At 45.4% G+C, this 18980-nt stretch overlaps 3 protein-coding genes across 6 annotated transcripts; 1 reads left to right on the top strand and 2 right to left on the bottom strand.

Moving 5' to 3' along the window:
- Positions 1-197: 197 nt before the first annotated feature.
- On the bottom strand, positions 198-3373 carry ak2 (adenylate kinase 2). The gene is made up of 7 exons (XM_088318634.1): positions 3179-3373; positions 1985-2110; positions 1797-1907; positions 1627-1721; positions 1447-1519; positions 1019-1241; positions 198-415 (listed from the first exon to the last, which is right to left on the bottom strand). The coding sequence occupies exons 1-7, from the start codon at positions 3275-3277 to the stop codon at positions 408-410; spliced, it is 735 nt and encodes a 244-aa protein (XP_088174760.1). The 5' UTR covers positions 3278-3373; the 3' UTR covers positions 198-407.
- illr4 (immune-related, lectin-like receptor 4) lies at positions 1958-6464 on the top strand. Its single transcript, XM_088318633.1, has 7 exons — positions 1958-4525; positions 4614-4688; positions 5063-5161; positions 5240-5326; positions 5420-5574; positions 5707-5831; positions 5918-6464. Exons 1-7 carry the CDS (start codon positions 4459-4461, stop codon positions 6096-6098), a joined length of 789 nt encoding a protein of 262 aa, XP_088174759.1. The 5' UTR covers positions 1958-4458; the 3' UTR covers positions 6099-6464.
- An 84-nt stretch (positions 6465-6548) lies between these two features.
- On the bottom strand, positions 6549-18694 carry zmym4.1 (zinc finger MYM-type containing 4, tandem duplicate 1). Of its 4 annotated transcripts, XM_088318627.1 has the most exons (29): positions 18488-18694; positions 17359-17719; positions 17003-17238; positions 16817-16933; positions 16453-16741; positions 16077-16270; positions 15173-15417; positions 14913-15093; positions 14329-14532; positions 14087-14240; positions 13715-13830; positions 13468-13641; positions 12806-12956; positions 12557-12729; positions 12344-12491; positions 12185-12268; positions 11989-12063; positions 11622-11650; positions 11354-11525; positions 11158-11270; positions 10884-11079; positions 10082-10201; positions 9903-10012; positions 9531-9705; positions 9216-9367; positions 9025-9139; positions 8697-8945; positions 8495-8633; positions 6549-7658 (listed from the first exon to the last, which is right to left on the bottom strand). In XM_088318627.1, the coding sequence occupies exons 1-29, from the start codon at positions 18524-18526 to the stop codon at positions 7418-7420; spliced, it is 4752 nt and encodes a 1583-aa protein (XP_088174753.1). In that variant the 5' UTR covers positions 18527-18694; the 3' UTR covers positions 6549-7417. The 4 variants fall into 4 exon arrangements, with proteins under 4 accessions (XP_088174753.1, XP_088174750.1, XP_088174751.1 ...); XM_088318624.1 differs by having other exon boundaries at positions 16453-16933; XM_088318625.1 differs by having other exon boundaries at positions 11989-12060; positions 16453-16933.
- Between the last annotated feature and the right edge of the window lie 286 nt (positions 18695-18980).

Below are 18980 nucleotides of genomic sequence, written 5' to 3'. Positions count from 1 at the left end.
ACGAGTGTTGTAATGACACAAATTGAGACAAATGCAATTTGCCAATTTGTATCCCTTTTTTGTTTTAAATTAAAATCCTGTACATGTGATTCGTCACTTTGATGTACAAAATAAACGTCAAGCAATATTTTACTTCTACGGTCACCTTGAGAGTAAATTGACCCAAAAAAAAAAAAAAAGGCAATCCGTGCCAGTGATAGAAAAAAGATGGGATTTATTGAAAACCAAGCACGGGAAATGATCAAGATGCTGGCCTTGCTCTGGGAATCCGCCGCAATTTGAAGCGTGGCATCAAAGCGCCGTCACCGTGAGAACCTCTCCGCTTTCATCCAACCAAACAAAGCAACCACCGTCCCATCTGTCACTCGCAGCGTTCCTCCAGTCCTTGATGAGCGTATCCCCGGAATTCAAGCAGCTGGAGAGGAAAACAAAAACAAATAAAAAATAATTCAAACAAAGAACAAGAGGGTGTGTTCGTTGAGTTTAAAGAGCAGACTAAAAGCCAGTCATCATAGGAGCATTCTGGGAAGTGACTTAGACATGAGCTCATGTGAGCTATCAAAGTGGCTGGCTGAGCACCATTAAAGAGTGAAACCGTTCCCACAAACATCCGCTATTGTTTTTTTCCCGCCACTTTCATCATTATGCAGACAACCGGCCGAGGACCAGCTGGACTCAAAATGGCACCGAACGATGACGTCTGTTAAAATAAACAAACATTTCCTTGAAGGAAACCACCTAATTGTTTCAGGATCGCATTTGCAGTAAATGATGTAAGAGGTCCGCAGAGGCGCTGCAGGCATGCGGCTTCGCAACGTTTTGTTGAGTCATCCAAAAAAAAAAAAAAAACTAACTATTTCCTGACTTTGAAATAGGAGTGATGACATGACCGCTGTGAAGAGTGCAAAAAAAAATAAAAAATAAATAAATACAAATAAATTACAAAGAATAAATATCTAATAATAAATTAATTAATAAAAAAATCAAATAAAAAAAAGGTAAGGAGCGGACGCTTTACAGGCGGTGGCGCAGGCCGGGGAGGCCCGTGTGGCGGCGGAGAACGCGGCCATGATGGAGGCAAAGACCACGTCGGGTTTCTTGGAGGCGTCCACGGTGGTGTGGATGCCCCGGGCGCTGTAGTAGTGGACCAGCGGCGCCGTCTGGCGGTGGTACGCGTCCAGGCGAGAGCGCAGCGTCGTCTCGTTGTCGTCACTCCGGCGGATCAGGGGCTCGCCGGTCACCTGCATGGAAGAACCACAAAAAAAAAAAAGAAAGAAAATAGTAACAATTAGATTTGGATTTTGGCATCATTCTCAAATGTCTTTTCAAGCAAAGAAAACTACTACTTTTTTTTTTTGGCTAGCTTCACTTTGAAAGTTACTTTGGAGTTCTGAGAGCAGACATTTAAAAAAAAAAAAGAAAAAAAAAAGGTTCTGAGCTCCTTACGTCATCTTTCATGGCCTCTTTGGGTGGGTTGAACTCCTCGTGGTAAGAGCGCCCGCTGGGCTGATGTATCAGTCTGCCGGGACGATCGGAACACTCAAAAATGTTATCAAACAGCTAACAAAATGATAAACCTGACGAACGACAGTGTCATGCAAAACAACAACCGCCAAAAAAAATGACCTGCCACAGATCCTGCGCACCAGCAGCGAATCGTCAACGGCGAACTCGACGACCGAGTCCAGCCGCTCGCGCCGCTTGTCCAGCAGCTCGTCCAGCTGAAAGTGGACAAACGCAGGACGTCAAGGGAAGGCGAGGCGTCCACGCCCGAACGCCCGCCCAGCAAACCTCACCAGCTCCGCTTGCTTGACCGTGCGCGGGAACCCGTCCAACAGAAAGCCTTTCTGGCAGCGAGGCGTGTCCAGGTTGTTCTCGATGAGCTCCACCACCATCTCGTCGCTCACCTGAACCACAGGAAAAGGCTCGCTCGCGCTCGACACGAAACCCGGGAGGTCACGCGGCGGACGGAAACGGCGCTCACCAGCTTGCCCGCGTCCATCGTCTGCTTGAGCTTGTTGCCCAGCGCCGAGCCCGACGCCACCATGGCCCGAAGCATGTCCCCGGTGGAAAGGTGACACACACAATAGCGATCGGCGAGTCGAGCGGCCTGCGGGAAAGACGTCAGCAACACCAACGTGATTCACTTCATTGACCGGCGGCAAACTAAAATACGTGCATCCAAACCAAAGTCCATCAACAGGGACTTATTTTTTTTTTCCCAGTTAAATCATTTGTAGCTCTTCAAACAGGAAACACTGCAGGAACGTCAAGTTGTGCTCAATGTTGACTTTGTAAACGCGACGCCCCTCTGAGACAAAAGGAGAGCTTTAGTACCAGCTGGCAATGTGGAGCTGTGTGCCGTGTTCCACGATGGATACTTTATGTTTAAAATAATCCCACACGCACTCGGGGGGAAAAGCAAGTAAATAAGTGTATGCGCACAACTGATCCTGACAACTGCGTACAAATTACAACTGACGACTCACACCCGCACATCTGACCATTGCGCGCATACCAGCTCACAAAGGAAAAACTGATTTCTTATCAGAAAACAACGTTCTGCAATTTAATTTTTTTCTTTTTTTTTAATTAAAATCACAACACGTCAAGGACAACCTGATTTCAGCCGCAAGTGTGGCTATCTGGGAGGCTGCTGGCGATGATTGCCCATCCCATTTACTGAACTTCTGCATTTCGGCAACAGAGACTCTCCACGCTTCACTTTGTAGCCACGTGAAATTATGAATAGAGTTAAGTATTATGTAAAACATAGATGAATGCTGTTTTTACTATTGGTCGTTTAGCCGGATCTTGCTTCAATAAGCTATTTTTCTGTCGTGAAAGCTTGAACCAACTTTAAAACTGGACTCAGCTTGAAACCTAACTGCAAGATTAAATCGTCTTGAATAAATGTGATTTTAATGAGTACACTCAAGTTATGACAACTCAGGATTTCATTTCCCTCATTAAAATAATAAAATTACTTTTCTTAACTGACCACTTTAAGACTAAATAACGAAATGTGAACAAAAACGTGCTGTTGGCTTAGTGAACATCGCATGTAAGGAATTTAAAAACTAGCATTAGCATTAGCCGCCAGCTAAACTCCAGCAAGTACCACGCGTTCAAGCTAGCCGCGACGAGCTAGCGATAGCCGCCACCGCCGTCCGCTCACCTGGGTCCCCTTCCCGGCACCGGGCGGGCCGAGCAAGATGGCTCGGATGCCCTCATGCACGTCGGCCATCGCCTCTTTGAGCTGCGCGCTCGGAGCCATCTGCGGAAGGGAAAGAGAAACTTTGACGCAAGTCCAGCAGACGTCGTTCGACAGCTGACAGCTTCGCCAAGTCTCCGGGAGGAGGGAAAAAACGACGCTTCGTTTTCTATTGGCTGAAAAAGCTGACTGGCACCCGCCCCCTCAGTATTAAATGCATGGTTCTGATTGGTGCTTGGTGCTGGCTCATTAATTATTGCATGCGATGATTGGATGGAAGTGAGGCGACAACGGGTAGGGCGCCCACCCCTTTATTTCGATCGTAAATTTAAGATTATTCATATTTCAAACATAAATGTCTATTAAATTTTTATTATTGACTCTTTAATTTTAGATGAGCTAAGTAATACTGTAGGCTACGTGGATGAATTAATTACATGTCAAATGTATAATTGCAAAAATAGGTTTAACGTACTGTCAATTGTTATTGAACATTTTAAAAATGAAAAAAATGAAAAATAAATAACTGGCAACTACTCTATTAGGCTAATAAAGGTTCATTAATTAAATAAATTAAAGATTAAATATAGCAAACCTATTTGTAAATCGCAATAGGTTATTTATAGATCAATATTCTGCACCGCTTATCCTTTAATGCTGTACATTTAGATCCTATTGTATTATTGTTTTTCTGCTTCTGCTGATTTTATTGCTTTAAAACTGACATTTTGTTTCAAATAAAAATGGCTGAATGACTAGAATGTGTTATTTTATTTTATTTTTCGGAGGCAGTACGCTAGATTAATCTATTGGATATTTCAGAATTCAGTTCACAAATGGATGCATTTATGAGCAATTTAATAAATTGCATAATTTAATCAGCCACTTAATTCCAGCACCTCAATTGTTGTCAGTCTTTTTCAAATGTCGTTATTTTGCTAAACATCACATTGATATCACCGGCGTTATAAGCAAAGTCCATTTTTCATGATTGTTCTCCGCTGTGTCGCATAAAAATCCTAAAATGTTTTAAAAGATCATTTTTGTTTTGTCTCAGTTTCCTGGGAACTGGCCGGCCTGCTGCCTTTTGCGTGCTATTCTGACCCAACTTGCATGAAAAAGGCACGAAAAGGGAAGTATAACAAACCATCTGATTTTGGTGATTAATGCACTCCTTCCTCATATAAATCTGACACAAGAAGACGGTCGAGTAAAGATCTTAACGCGTTCTTCACTGAGCAAAAATGCACGAGGCTGACGTTCTCTACTCAGACTTGTTGTTTGACAAATCTCGGGGGAAAGGCGGCAAGGGTGAGTGTTGTACAACAAGTAACAACTCTTGGGTATCTAATTTTGTATTTTGTATCTTTCGTTAAACTGGATGTATTTGGTTGGACAGATGCCGCCTCGCCAGCGCCTGAAACAAATTACGCCTCGGTCAAGGTTGCGAAGATGCAGTTAGAGCCACAGCACGGTCGGTGACCACCTAAAATTCTGTCATGCCCATGTGTGAAAAAATTATTTGACATATCAAATGAATAAATGACTAAATTATCAGTGATAACAATGTGGGGGGGGGGGAGGAGCAGTCAATATAAAGTTTCTTTAAAGATATCAGTACCATTTAATTAATAAAAAAAAAAAATCTAAACTGATCACTCATTAAATTTTTTTTTTTGTCCCGATGGAGTCTAGAGGTGTACTAAATTAAATTAAATTATTAAAAAACGAGGTTTTAGAATAGATCCCTGTGGGACACCATCACGGCCAAATTAGTTACGAAATGTTCCAATGTGTGACTGTCATGCGGTGTAAAATTTGATATTTTCTCGTGTGCGTTGCAAACAGGTAACAAGCCGAGGTGGTCCAAACGGAAGTGCGAACGAGTGGCCTTGGTGGCTATGTGCGTCCTCCTGGTGCTGGCGCTTGTCGGTCTTTGTTACGTCTGTGAGTTGTTGCTCTATTTAGCGGCTTAGCACATTACGGCCTATCGTTTACTCATCATGGCCGCCTTGTTTCTTGCAGCTTACCAGTTTGTTCAAAACAGGAAAAACCTCGAAAAATTACAGGCTGAGCTTGATGCGTTGAATGCCAGTCGGTCAGATGGCATGAGTGAGTCAAAAGCTTTTATGGCGATTCATATTACTAGCACGCGTAAGCATTTGGACTTCACCACAGTTCACCAAATCATCTTTGGCATCTTAGAAGATGCCGTCCGCTGGAGATGTGACCCAAATTGGGAACTTCACGGGGAACGGTGCTACCTGTTCTCAACCAACAAGTCAACCTGGGAACGGAGCAGGAGCGATTGCTTGCATCAAAACGGCGACCTGGTGAAGATCGACAGCCGCGCCGAGCAGGTGCCACGGCCGCCATTTTTGGGGGCCTATTAGTTGACAAGTTCTGCCTAGCAACAAGTGACCAGGAAAACTCATCTTCACCCGCTGAAGATGCGAGTGTTATGATCCCGGTACTTTGTCTAACCTGATTAGAGCTTTGTGGAGAGGCGACTGAGGGAGAAAATGGAGACCCTGGAAGACAAGTTTTGGATCGGCCTGACAGACTCCCAGCAGGAGGGTCGGTGGCTGTGGGTGGACGGCTCGCCTGTGGATCTGAGGTTAACAAAAAAAAAAAAAAAAGACGTTATTTAGCCCTGCCTCCGCCCGTCTCAAACGTCATCATTTATGTGTGCATTTGGTTCAGCGTGAAGTTCTGGGGCCTGGACGAGCCTGACGACTGGCAGGGGGAGGGCGGCGAGGACTGCGCCCGCATGGGTGAGAAGGACGGCGCTCACGATCTCCTGTGCTGGTTCGACAAAGCCTGCAACGTCACGCACAAGAGCGTCTGCGAGAAGACGGCGCAGAGAATGTCACAGCGCTGCTAGTTCTTCTTGGAAAGTGGAAGTCGAGTCAAAAACCTTTGTCAAAGTGACCTTCAGAGGCCGAAACTGAAAAAAAAAAAACAGGCTGACAATTTCAGTGGACAGCAGGGGGCAGTGTTGCACAAAATATCAGCCTTCTTGGAATGCTGAAAAGAAATGGATTTCTCTATTTCGTTAAGTATTCCACCAGTCCAATTTTAATCAAAATGGCGTCTTTAGACGACACATTGAACATATTTACAAAGAAAGGTTTTGACTTGACACCCATTTTAGTACAACATTTTCAGATTCTCAGTTTGGGGGCGAGGGGAATAATTGTTCATTTTTGACTTCATCTAATAATAATAAAAAAAAAACATCTCACGTGTATGGGATGTGGCTCTTGCGTCGTTTTTTCAGAAAGTTTCTGAAAAATAAATGGCAGCTCAAAAAATAAGTGATTCATCTAACTCCAATGGTTAACATTCGCAGTTTTATTTGAAAAAAAAACTAACAAAACAAACACAAGAGAAGATATCAATACAAAAATTGTGTGTCATGTGATACATGAATGGATATATGTTTTGATTTGTACACAGCTAATATTTGGGGAAGGCCATCATGTTTTGTCTTAAAAGGTGCTTTGAATCGCAACTTTTATGTCTTCAAGTAATTTTACTCAGCAACATTGTTTCGTTCGGTCGAAACTACACGGAATAAACATCGCCCCAACTACAAATGATCCAATCGGTCTAAAAAAATCTGATTCATTTTCTACAATCATCTCTAGCAATGCCAGCGATCGTCCACTAGAGGGCAGAAGGTACTAAATAATGAACCAGTGTTCAGTCATTCAGACAACAGAATAAAATATTAACAGGCCAAAATTTCACACTGAATGAATTAGCGAGTACATTAAGACATCCTCATTATGTCAGCATACCGATTATACTTACCGTGACATTTTTGCTTGGTGGTGCGCCGTGAGATTTTTCAACAGTAAAATCTGTGCCTTGGCTCAATAAAGGTTGGGAAACACATTATTAGGGAAAGAGGAGTTAACGCGGTACAAAAAGAGGACAATATAATCCCAATTGTCCATTGACGTTGGTTGGACCTTTAAAAAGAAAAGCAGAATTATCAACACATTCCAAACGAAACAGAAACAAACCTCATCGAGGAATTTGGACTAGGGTTCCTTCCACTCAAAAAGTTTTTGGAAGGTCAGCCTTGCTGCCTTTTTAGTGTCACAGAAAGTCCCGTCCTAATCTAAAGCTGGCAACTCGAGCGCTGCCTTGAAGACACTTTTGATTCCATCGCCTCGGTAAGAGTTCACGAGCTCGTCACGGCCAGTCGTCGTCGTCGCCGCCGCCGTCATCGCCGCCGCCGCCGTCATCGTCGGGAGCGAGCTTCCACTGCTTGCTGGCCAAGTGCAGCTGGCGCACGGTGAGGATGCGGGTGAGCATGGCATCCTTGGTGTCCTCGTCCAGCGGCGTGGCCGAGAACCACAGCGGGCTGTTGGGCACGCAGCAGCGCTCGGGCAGAAGGTAGAACACGTCGGTGCGCTGCTTGACCGTCTCCGAGCTGAACGGACAACATATGGCGGTAAGGAGGGAAAAAAAACAAAAAACAAAACAAGAACAAAAACAAACAGTTTCTGGAATTTCAGATCGATAAAAATACTCAAGGGTCACATTTGATAGTCAAAACTGAAAAATTGTTTTTGCCTTTTTTTTTTGGTGCCAATGAAATGTTGACATGAGCTGAGGAACCTCACTTAGACAAAAATAATGCTTTGGCACCACCTTGCAACATCTTGGAGCCGAGGAAATATGCTGAAGTGAATTGAGGAACATCATTTGGACAAAAGTAGTGTTTTACCACCATCTTGATGCCAATTAAGTATGTTGCCGTGAGTAGAGGTGATTCATTTAGACAGAAGTGGTGCTTTTCCGCCATCGTGGTGCCAAGGAACTACAAGTGAGTAAAGGAGCTTTATTTAGACAAAAGTAGCGCTTTGTATTTATCTTGATGCCAGGGATGTACACCCTTAACCCTGATGGGTAAAAATAATCTAAATTGGGCTATTTATAACCTATTTTGGGTTAGTTTAAATTGATTTGAGGCGCTCTAATAGAAAAAAATATATGTAGTGCTGTGCCGCCACCTTGCGGCACCAACAGGCAATTCCAAGCCGAGTAAAAAAAATAAAATAAAAAAAGAATTTTAAAAATTGGGATCTTTGACGTCTTTAGCCGTCAATGGCAGTAAATGAGATGAGGCATCAATGACTCCAAAAAAGTTTTTAAAAGTGCAAAATGATATTGAATTCAATAACGGCACAAAAACGGATTTATGGCCCGGAATGCATCACTGCCATAAAGCGGTCAGGCTCGACTGTACGTTTGCAGTCTTCTTACCACTTTGACAGGTAGAATTCGTAGAGTCGCACCGGACAGCGCAGGGGATTTTCCGTGTTCTCCTTCATCTCCAGGATCTTCTCCTCTTTCGCCTCCTCATCGTCCTCCTTGCGCCTCTTTGCAGGGACTCCATCGGCATCTAATCACGCACACGTTACCATGGCGACGGCATTTGACGACGGAGTCGATTGGCGAGCCCAACCTGACTCGCCGTCCATGATGGCGATGGGCGGGTAGAAGCGCAGGAAGGTGGTCTTGACGTTGCCTTGGGCGGTTTTGGTGCAGCGCATGACGTGAGCGAAGGAGAGCTGGCGGTGCTGCTCCACCGAGGTGAAGCCGAAGTTCTTGCAGAAGAAGTAGAGCAGCGTGTTGAGCAGCACGATGGGCGAGTACACGCCCAGCTGCTTGCAGTCCCACAGGAACTCCTCCTCCACGCGAGAATGGATGTAACCTGGCGGAAGGCAAAAAAAAAACAAAAAAAAAACGATCAATGTGCTAAATTAGCCGTACGAAGCTCGCTGCCGACTCACCGCTGGTTGTGATTGTAGGTCGGAAGCCTCGGAGCATGTTGGTGAACTCCGTGGAAAACTTGCAGTAGAAGCCGTCTGTGAAAATGTTCTCCACGCGGCCGTTCTCGAACAGGTGCTGCGAGGGGACGGAAATCGGAGGTGAGCGAGTGACAAAGCGGGCCTCACCGTGGGAATCTGCGGGCCGGGCTTGCCTGCTGGATGCCGAGGCAGAGGTAGAAGAGGCTGTCGGCCGCGTACTGCTCGCCGGACGGCCGCTTGACCTCGGCGATGAAGCGGCACAGCCCGTAGCTCAGTTCGGCCGAGGTGCAGCGAAGGAGGTCTTCTTTCAGCACGAGGGGGCGCACTGATCACCATGCAGAAAAAAAAAAAAAAAAAACTCAGACCTTTTTTTTAACCAACAAATGATTAATTGACGAATAATTATAGTGATGACAGAAAACAAAATAAAAAAAATCTTTTGAGGCCACTACGCCAAAAATCCCGCACGCCGTCAAGAGCCGACTCACTTCCGACACGCGGCGTCTCCACGTCGGGCTGAGCGTCCCTCCAGCGGATCCATCGCTTCCAAGCGTCCACGCCGTACTCGCTCTTAAGCTTCGGGACTTTGGGGGGGGCGGAGCTCTTGGCGGCGGTTCCTTTTTTGCCGGACACCTCGGCGCCCTTGTTTGACTTTTTACGACCCTAACGCACATCAAGAAAGAGTAAAAGAGTTAAAAATGCAGTTGGGGCTTTATATGGCACATCCTAAAAAAATAAATAAATAAACGGACATTTGAAATATGAATAGATGTGCCATTAACTTCAAGTCTCATTCATTCCAAAAAACAATCCTTTATTATTTTTTTTATTTCACAAAAACCTCACACCCGTGCGCTTACCCTGGTCTCTCTGGATTTGCGCGACGGTTGACGTTTCCGCGAGCCGGTGGGCGTGGGGCTGGCCGGCGGGGTGGACGATTCTCGCTGATGGGCCATCTTCTCCAGCGTCTCTGAGGGAACGAAAGCGCGGCGGGCGTCAAGGAACGAGCCTCGGTCGTCACGGAAATCGGATGCCTCACCGATGGGGAAGTCGGTTTCGAGGTCCATGGGAGGCGGAGGAGCGTTTGGCTCGTCCCAGCGGTTGAGCAGGCTGGCCAGCTCATCCGTGTTCAAGTCGTCGCCGTAGGTGGTCATTGCGTCTGCTCAGGAAACCAGAGTACATTAAAAAAAATAAAAATAAAGAAATAATGCTGTCAAGCGATTCAATTTTTTTTAAACTAATTAATCGCAAATGTGGTACCGTGTTGGAATTTGGCTTTGCAAGATATGCAAATTAATTTTTTTTAAATAAATAAAACTGAGTTAAAATATTTCCTCGTGTGAATTACATTTTTTTTTTTTTTAATCTTGAGTGAACGCTTTAACTTGGATAAAAATGAATTATTGCTGTCAAGCGATTACATTTTTTTAAACTAATAAATCGCAAAGAAATTCCATAATTAATTGCAATTAATCAAATTTTTTCAAACTACATTTTTAAAATAAAACTGAGTTAAAATATTTAATCGTGTGAATTAAAAAGATAAAAGAAATCTTGACTTAACGCTTTAACTTGGATAAAAATAAATTAATTATTGCTGTCAAGCGATTACATTTTTTTAAACTAAATAATCACAAAAAAAAAATCAATTAATTGCAATTAATCACATTTTTTCTAACGAAATTTAGTTAAAATATTTAATCGGGTGAAGTTAAAAAAAAAATAATAATAATTTTCAGTTAACGCTTTAATATTGACAGCCGTAAAATAAACTAACAAGTCAGGAAAAGCAACATCAAACATTGCCTGCAATTTTAGGTCCAAACACAAAAAGTTCCCACCTCCACCAGCCGCTCGCGTCGCCGCCTCTTTGTCGGCCTCCCCGTCGCCTCCGTTGGTCTCGGACACCATCTCGGCCATGAGAACGAGCTCGGCCTCGAACGGGTCCTCCGGGAACTTTTCCTTGATCTTCTTGATGGTCTCCACGAAGCGGTCGGCGTTGTCCATGTTCACGGGCAGCAACAAGGGCACGGGAAGCTGCGGGACACGTGGACGCGCTCAGGTTACACAAGCCGAGATGCTGCGTTGTTGGACCACCGACGTGTTTTTACGTACAGGCAGGGGGACGCCCACAGGATTGGGTGTGCACTGGCTGTACATGTTCATGGGCACGGGGACGTACACCGGCACAGGAATGGGGAGGAACATGACCTGAGGGATGGACACATCTAGAGGATGCACAAGCGCAAAGGATAAAACAACTAAGTCGGAACAAAAGCAAATGAATCTCTTGAATACGACATAAGCGGACCCGTCTGCGCCTCAACGTCGACCGTCTGCGTCCGACAAGAGACGCCCTTGTTCTGCACTAGCGGCTTGCAAAGCAGCGCCTTGTTCTTCATGCTTTTGGAAGAGGTGGTCGAAGTGGGCGTGGGGGTGGAAGAAGATGGCCTCTTCTTTTCTGGACTGTCGCTGATAATGATCTGGTCAGAGCGGCAAAACAAAACGACACATGAGATAGAAGCAAATAAAATTCACGAGGGGGGCCGATTTTAGTAGGACGCGGAATGGCGGCTCACCAGATCAGGGTCCGTTTGTGAGTCCGCACCTACAGACAGAAAAAAAATGTAAATTAATTCAAACGACACCGTGCTGCTTCTTTGGATGTGTGCGTCTTGGCCACTAGGGGGCAGTATAATCCAAACTGTACGACAAGAAGGAGAGAATCATCACTGCTGACTAAACTGCAGTAAGGCGAGTCATTCCTTGCAGAGGATAAAGAATTTAAGCCTGTGAGAATTGTTCGACGCCTATCAAAATGTGCTGTGCTAATTCGGGGAGCATGAAGCTAAACAGACGACGTTAAACTATGTAATTAAGTAAGTATGTGAAATTCTTACAGAAAAAAAAATAAAAATAAAAATAATCGAAGCAAGAATGCTTTACCTCTCGTTCGGGGACCTGTGGAAGTGAGAGAGTCCTCTTTTCGTTTCCTCAAACTGATTTGATAGTCTCCTTCTTCTTAACAGCAAGAAAATAAGAACAGGCAATAAGTCCGAATATTGGTTTGAAATCAGTTTGAACGTTTTAAAAAGATGGGGAAACTCAATTTGGCATTGAAGCATGTTTTTGCGGCGCCTACTTTGTTTGGCGGGCTTGTCGGGGGTGGCACAGCTTTCCGGGTCCTGGCCCGCGAGCGAGACCACGTTGGCGATGACGGGCGAGTCTGCAAGCACAACGCAAGCGACGGCGTTCAAGGCACGTTAGCGCGCTCGCACGCGAAAGGGCGACGACGGCCCACCTGGCGGGAAGAGGTCGCCCTGCGTCTTCACTTGGATGCTGCAGAAGTGGAACAGACACGGCAGGTCGCAGAAGTTGCGCACTTCTCCCAGCATGAAAAGACTGTTCTTCAGTTTGCCTTTGCGGCCACACGAGGCGCACTTTGCCACCTGTCGAGCAACGTATCAGAAGCGTCCCAAAAAAAAATTACAATTTTTGCTGATGTGTGACTTACATGGCAGAAGAGCATGGTGTAATTGGAGCGGCATTCTTCGGAGCAGAACTCCTCGCTGGACTCGCCGTAGAGCGCCTTCTCCAGCTTCTTGGAGACGCACTGGCAGTACGAGCACGACTTGCAGTGCTTGCCCCAGCGTGCGTCCAGGTCGTGCTCGTACAGCAGCTTGCAACCTGCCGGAGCGCGGCGACCGAACGTGAAAAAGGAGCGAGACACCGGCGGCGCGGCGTGAGACGCTTTTCGACTCACCGTGGCTGCAGAAGGAGCAGTCCTTGCCGTTGACGCGCTTGACCTCTTGGCTGATCTTGTCCATCTTGCAGTACTCGCACTTGGCGCTGATGTTTTTGCCGGTTTTAAACTTCAGGGCGCAGCTCCAGCCGCACACAAACACCACCTTGTCCTGCGCACGCAGTCGGTTGAGCGCTTAAATGGATGACGAGCGGCAGAGATGCAATCGAACTCGTAAAAACGCAATTAACAAACGATCATTTCATTATCTGATCATGAAGAATCTTGAGGAAATGGTGATGAATTGTCTTTTAGTTCTGCAAAAGATTTGTGAAATATTGCTTTCATTATTAAACCTGTTCCAACATGACATGGCAGATTAATTTTATATAACGCTAATAAGAGGTGATTAAACGTTTTATTGAATGGATTTTTTTTTTTTTAATTTGACTAAAAACACCCTTCAAAAGTTCAAAATGTTTTGAAATAAATGCAATAAAACATACTTAATATAATTAAAAAAGCTAAAAAAAGTTAAAAATGAATGTAAAAATAAAAAGGGCTCTAAAGACATTAAATTAAGAGTTCAAGTGAGGGGATGATGAAAAAAATTGTTTTTAAAAAAACGATTGGTTCAGAACATACAGAGAGCTTCTCCCGTGTGTGCGTGTGTGTCTTCGCACCTGAACGTGGATGACGTCAGGTTTGGACGTTATGGGGCGGCTGCACTGGGCGCAGTCGAGCGTGGCCGAAGCGTCTTGCGGCGTCGGCGGCGGCGTGCTGCTCAGCTCCTGACCGGCCGCCACCGTCAGCTTCGGGTAAATGGTGGCCTGCTTCTGTTTCATCTTGAACTTCTCCTGCGACCGCAACGCCACGTTCACGTCAAATACAGCCGCGGATATTCAGCGCTCTCGGGCGCGCCCTGGCTACCTGGAAGGTCATGACGCACGGCAGCGTGCAGAAGTTTCGGATGGTGGTGTCGGACATGGCCAGGTGGTACGCCGGCACAGCGTTCTTGCCGCAGTTTTCGCAGTTCAGGTGAGTGCCTGGTGGGCGGGAGACAAAAATTTGGGGGAAAATCAAGGAATAAAAGTACTGCTTTGTCATCTTAGTGCAACTTGGAAATGAGTTGCGGAGCTTCATTTGGACAAAACTAGTGCTTTGCTGCTATTTTAGGGCATCTTGGTGCCAAGGAAATTTAGCTGAGGAGCCACATTTAGACAAAGGTAGTGCTTTGACGTTGACTTGTGGCATCCTGGTGCCAAGGAACTATATTGAAGTGCGTTAAGGAACTTTAGGTACCTGAGGAGCTGACGCTTTGGACCATGAAGGCCATGACGCAGCTGCTGCTGCAGAAGAGGCTCACGGAGTCGTCGGTGGTGCTTTTGTTGTGGACCATGTCGGCGAGCGGCCGCGCAGAGCGACACATGGCGCACGGCAGATTCATCTTTACTTTCTTTTGCCGTCAAAAAAACAACAACATTTGACTAAGGTAGACATTTTTTTGAAAGGGGTTCTCGTGAGCCATATGAACGCGCACGTACCTTTTTGTACTTGACGAGACAGTCGAGGTTGCACAGCGTCTTGCTGCTGCCCTCCATCTTGAGCAGCAGCGGCCTCACGTGGCAGATGACGCCGCAGTTGGCGCAGCCCGCCATGGTCAGCTGATTGGCCGTGCGGAAGCGCTTGAAGCACGAGTCGCTGCACATCTTGTGGACCATGCCGCTCAGGACAACCTCGTGCTTGCTCTGGTGGGGAGAGAGATTTCGCAATAAATAAATAAATAATAATAAATAAATAAATGAAAGTCAAAAGAGTACATGAGTGCTGTTTGTAAGGAAGTCAGTAAAATTAATAAAAAAATTTTTTTTTTTAAGTATAAAAAATTAAATAAATTAGTGCCTTGTTTTTTAGATACAAGCCAATGTTCGACCGATTTTTATTTGACTTGCGAGCAAAAATTCCATCCTTATACAACTGTACTTCATCCAGATTTTTTGCCATGCGTTTTTTTTTTTGGTAAACATTTGACAAAGTTTTTTTATTTTCCGAACGTCCGAGCCGGCTCACTCCCATTTCCAGACTCCCTCGAACGCCTCATTTCTGAGGCGCGTGCGCATTGACTTACAATGTCGTATTTGGCGCACATGCTGCACTTCGACTGCAGCTTGACGTCAGAAGAAGCGACCGTCTTGGCGTCTGCGCTTTTGTGGAGGTTGAACGCGCTCAGGCACATCTCGCTGCAGAAGCCCCTCGTCACGCCGTCCACGTCCGGAGCCAGGATGATATCCTGAGGGCGCACGATGCGCCTTGCGGACAGAGACAAGACGGACGGCCGATTTAATCGACGCATACCGGCAAAATTGAATTAAAAATTGCGCCACTCACTTTTGGCAGCGGTAGCAGTTCTTGACGCTTCTGGACGAGCTGAGCGAGGACGTGAGGCAGCCGGTGGAGCAGAAGAGCGCCGGCGAGCCTTTGCGCTGGTACGCCGTCTGCCCTTTGAGCAGCCCCTTCAGGCAGTGCGAGCACAACATGTTCAAAGTGGCCGAGGACGACGGTCGGCCTCGTGGCCTCCGACCGCCGCCGTCCGGAGTCACAGAGTAGACCGAGTCGATGTGCAAGTCCTCCTCCTGAAAAGGCAACGGCGAAGACCTCAGCTTCGTCAAAGCGGCTGATACGGGCGACGGATCAAAGCAGAAGATGGACAAGAAATTGCAAAACGAGGACTAAAATACATAAAATATTGCAAAAGAAAAAAATTAAATAAAATGTACTGCAGATTAAGTATTTCAAAAAACAAAGAAAAAGTCACAGTAATACAATAAATTGTAGCTAACAATGTCCCAACTTAGAGACCACGTGATCAATCACAATTTGCTCAAATCACAAACTCAATAATTGGATATTTGAACAATTATTTTACTCCTTAGTTTTTCCTTGATGTCCCAATATTTTTTTTAAAATATTTATTCAACCCCTGCACCTCTGTGGATGATTTTTGTCTTCCCCCCAAAAAATGTTTACGCACTTACACAAGTCGACCACTGGGTGGCAGTGTATTGCATGATAAACGAGTGTCCACTGATGCTCAAGTGTGACATTTAGATTTACTCATCTCAGAGAAAAGTTTTGAATAGCTGTTCACTGTCCCGGAAAGTTTTCTTTCAATATCTGATTCACTGACATAGATAGATGAACAAAGACATTATTTGCGGTGAATAAATTCATTTCAAATCTGTTCAGGGAAAGGGAAATCATTTCCTGTGGCACGCCAGACGATCTGACTTGCCTGGGCAGAAACGGGCTCGTCCTTCACGGTGGACGCCCCCCCGGACACGAGCGCTAGCTCGTACTCCTCGTCCTCGGGCTCGTCCTTGATTTTGATGGGAGGCGGCGAAGGTGACGGACAGTAACTGGACGAGGAGAGCTTGATCACTTTCATCCCGTTGGTCATGTCGGACGTGGAGGCAAAGCCGGATGATGCTGTGAAGAGAAAAATGAAACATTCTCAAATAAACTAAAATAAATGTGAGAGTGAAATAAAAATGGAAAAATATATACATCTTAATTTTGTTTGTTTTCATGAAAGTCCAACATCATTTTTTTTTTTTGTTTCTTTCACAGATGTCCAATAGCAGTTATTAGAGCGTGAGAAACCGTCTTACTTGTTGCTGCTCTACTTCTGGATCGAGTGGCATAGAAAGGCACAAACTCCTCTTCTTTCTCCACCTCCTTCTCCATGCGTTTCTCTTTCTCCTCCTCTACTTCCTTCTCCACTTGCGTCTCTTTCACTTCCTCCGCCTTCTTCACTTTCACCTCCTTTTCCACTTGCGCCTCTTTCACCTCCTCCACGTTCTTCACTTTCACCTCATCTACCTCCTCCTCCACGTGCTTCTCTTTCACCGCCTCTTCCTCCTTCTCCACTTCCCTCTCTTTCACCGCCGCCACTTTCACCTCCCCTACCTCCTCCTCCACGTGCTTCTCTTTCATCTCCTCCACCTCCTTCTCTTGCACCTCCTCCACTTGCACCTCCTCTACTTCCTTCTCCATGTGCTTCTCTTGCACCTCCTCCTCCAGTTGCTTCTCTTTCACCACCACCTTCTCTTCCACCTCCTCGACCCCCTTCTCCAATTGCTTCTCTTTCACCTCCCCCACCCCCTTCTTTTCTACCTCCACCTCCGCTTTCTCTTTCACCACCTCCGCTTTCTCTTTCACCTCCTCCGCTTTCTCTTTCACCTCCTCAGCCTCTTTCACCTCCTCAGGCTCCTTCTCCTGCTCCAGCTTCTTCTTCTTTTCCACCTCTTCCTCCGTCTCTGCTTTTTCTTCCAACTCTTTCTCCTCCAGCTTTCTCTCTTTCACCTCCTCCTCTAGTACTTCTTCATCCACTTTCATGTCGACATTGGGTTTCATGTCAGTGTCCGGCTCAATTCGTACCCCCTCTTCCTCCAACACTGAAGACAAAAAAAAAAAAAAAAGATTTGACATAATGCGATTAATCCTAAACTATATTTTCAATAATCATCTTAAGAGCAATACAAACATCCAACCGCTTCGAAAAAGTCAGAATTTACCCGTGCTGTCATTATTATCATCTGAGCACATCTGAGCTTCCTGTTCCTGCTGGTCCACAGTACCAATGTCCATCATCTCGTCGAGGCTGAACGACACCGAACGAGCGCCTTTGCCGACATTCTCCTCCGAGTCCTTCACTTGCACGGGAGTGGCATCCATCTCCTCTTCATCCTCCATGTCGTCGTCATCTTTTTCGCTGGCCAGGCCCCCTTCCTCAGTCTCGTCTTCCGAGTGGGACGGCGACGCGTTCAAGGCCTCCATGCGACACGGGACCAGCGGGGTCTCGATGTCTTTCACTTCAAACCTGTTCACTTCCATTTGGTTCGGGACGGAAGCTTCAGTTCCCGTCTCTTCTGTTTCCTGCACGCCACCAAGAACATACGCCAACATCTTTAGGATTGCGAAATATATGAACGCGCCTTCATGCTACATTTAAGCAGCAAGAGGTTTAGAAAAACATGCTGGTGGATTTTAAAATGTTAGTGAGCTGTTTTTATATTTGAATGAGACCTTAGAAGAATGACTAATGAGGCAAATCATTTTATTTTCAATGGGACTCTAATTAAACAATAAGGTATTTGAAAGTAGCACAATAATTGAAGAAATCATAACGATAAAGAAAAACGAATAGTCACATTTTCCTCAAAATCGCCTCTCAGCATTCACGCGTTACAATTTACAAACAAGTTGGTGTTGGGTCAAGTCAAATTATTAGCACGACTTGAAAAATTATTAGAGCAACCACAAAGTAACAAGGAGGGCAAATGTTAACTTTTGGCAACTGTTCTTTAAATACAAATAAAACCATTGCTGAGAATCTCAATTTAAAGACACTTTAACGAGATTGACCTGAAGTGAACCGAACGATATTTTGTTATTGTCGCTGACTTTGCGTGAACCGCGCGACTAGCTGTGCTCATGCTAAGCTAATGCTAGCATCCTGGCCAAGGTGTACGCGTTGATGCTAATGAGCTTTTGAAGATCAGAGTGGCCGCTCTTTGTAATAAACATAAAGGTCAACAGCACAAAAGCAGGAGGGTGGACGAATGCATCCCTCGGATAAATGTGTCGCGAGTCCGATCGCGTTATCGCGTCGTGTGCGACGGCGTGCGGCAGCTTGATTATTACCGCAAGTCGGACTTCATCGGCAGTTTCCATGGCCTCCATGTTCGCTGCCAATGCACAACGCTCGGATGGTGCATAAAAAGGCGACTCAAAGCATTGAATTGATTTGCAAGAGCGGGGGAACCCTTCAATCAGCACCAATGGACCATCCTACGATGGGGATGCTGCTAGCTAGACGAGCGTTTGCTTCTTCACGTGTTTACTTCTGGTTCTACGTAAAAACAACTGGATCAACACTGCCCTCTAGTGGACAATTAGAAAATTACGCCGGCTAATTACCAGTAAAAACTCACGTAACGGACGTCATTCAATTACAAGGATTTTTGATTATTTATGCTAAAGAAATACAAGAGAATTTGCTTTTTAATTTTGGATGAGCAGTCTCGGCCACCGAAGTCTCATGTCATTATCTAAAGAAAATAACCTGCAAAAACATCAACCATTTAGAATAGTAATTATTTCACTCAACAATTTCACTGAAAATGTTTTTTATTTT

The sequence above is a fragment of the Idiotropiscis lumnitzeri genome, chromosome 16 (genome assembly GCF_059441095.1).
Source record: "Idiotropiscis lumnitzeri isolate Australia: NSW breed Sydney's pygmy pipehorse chromosome 16, RoL_Ilum_1.0, whole genome shotgun sequence".
Taxonomy (NCBI): domain Eukaryota; kingdom Metazoa; phylum Chordata; class Actinopteri; order Syngnathiformes; family Syngnathidae; genus Idiotropiscis; species Idiotropiscis lumnitzeri.
Note: the sequence above shows the minus strand (reverse complement) of the source record. Positions and strands in the feature narration are given on the sequence as shown.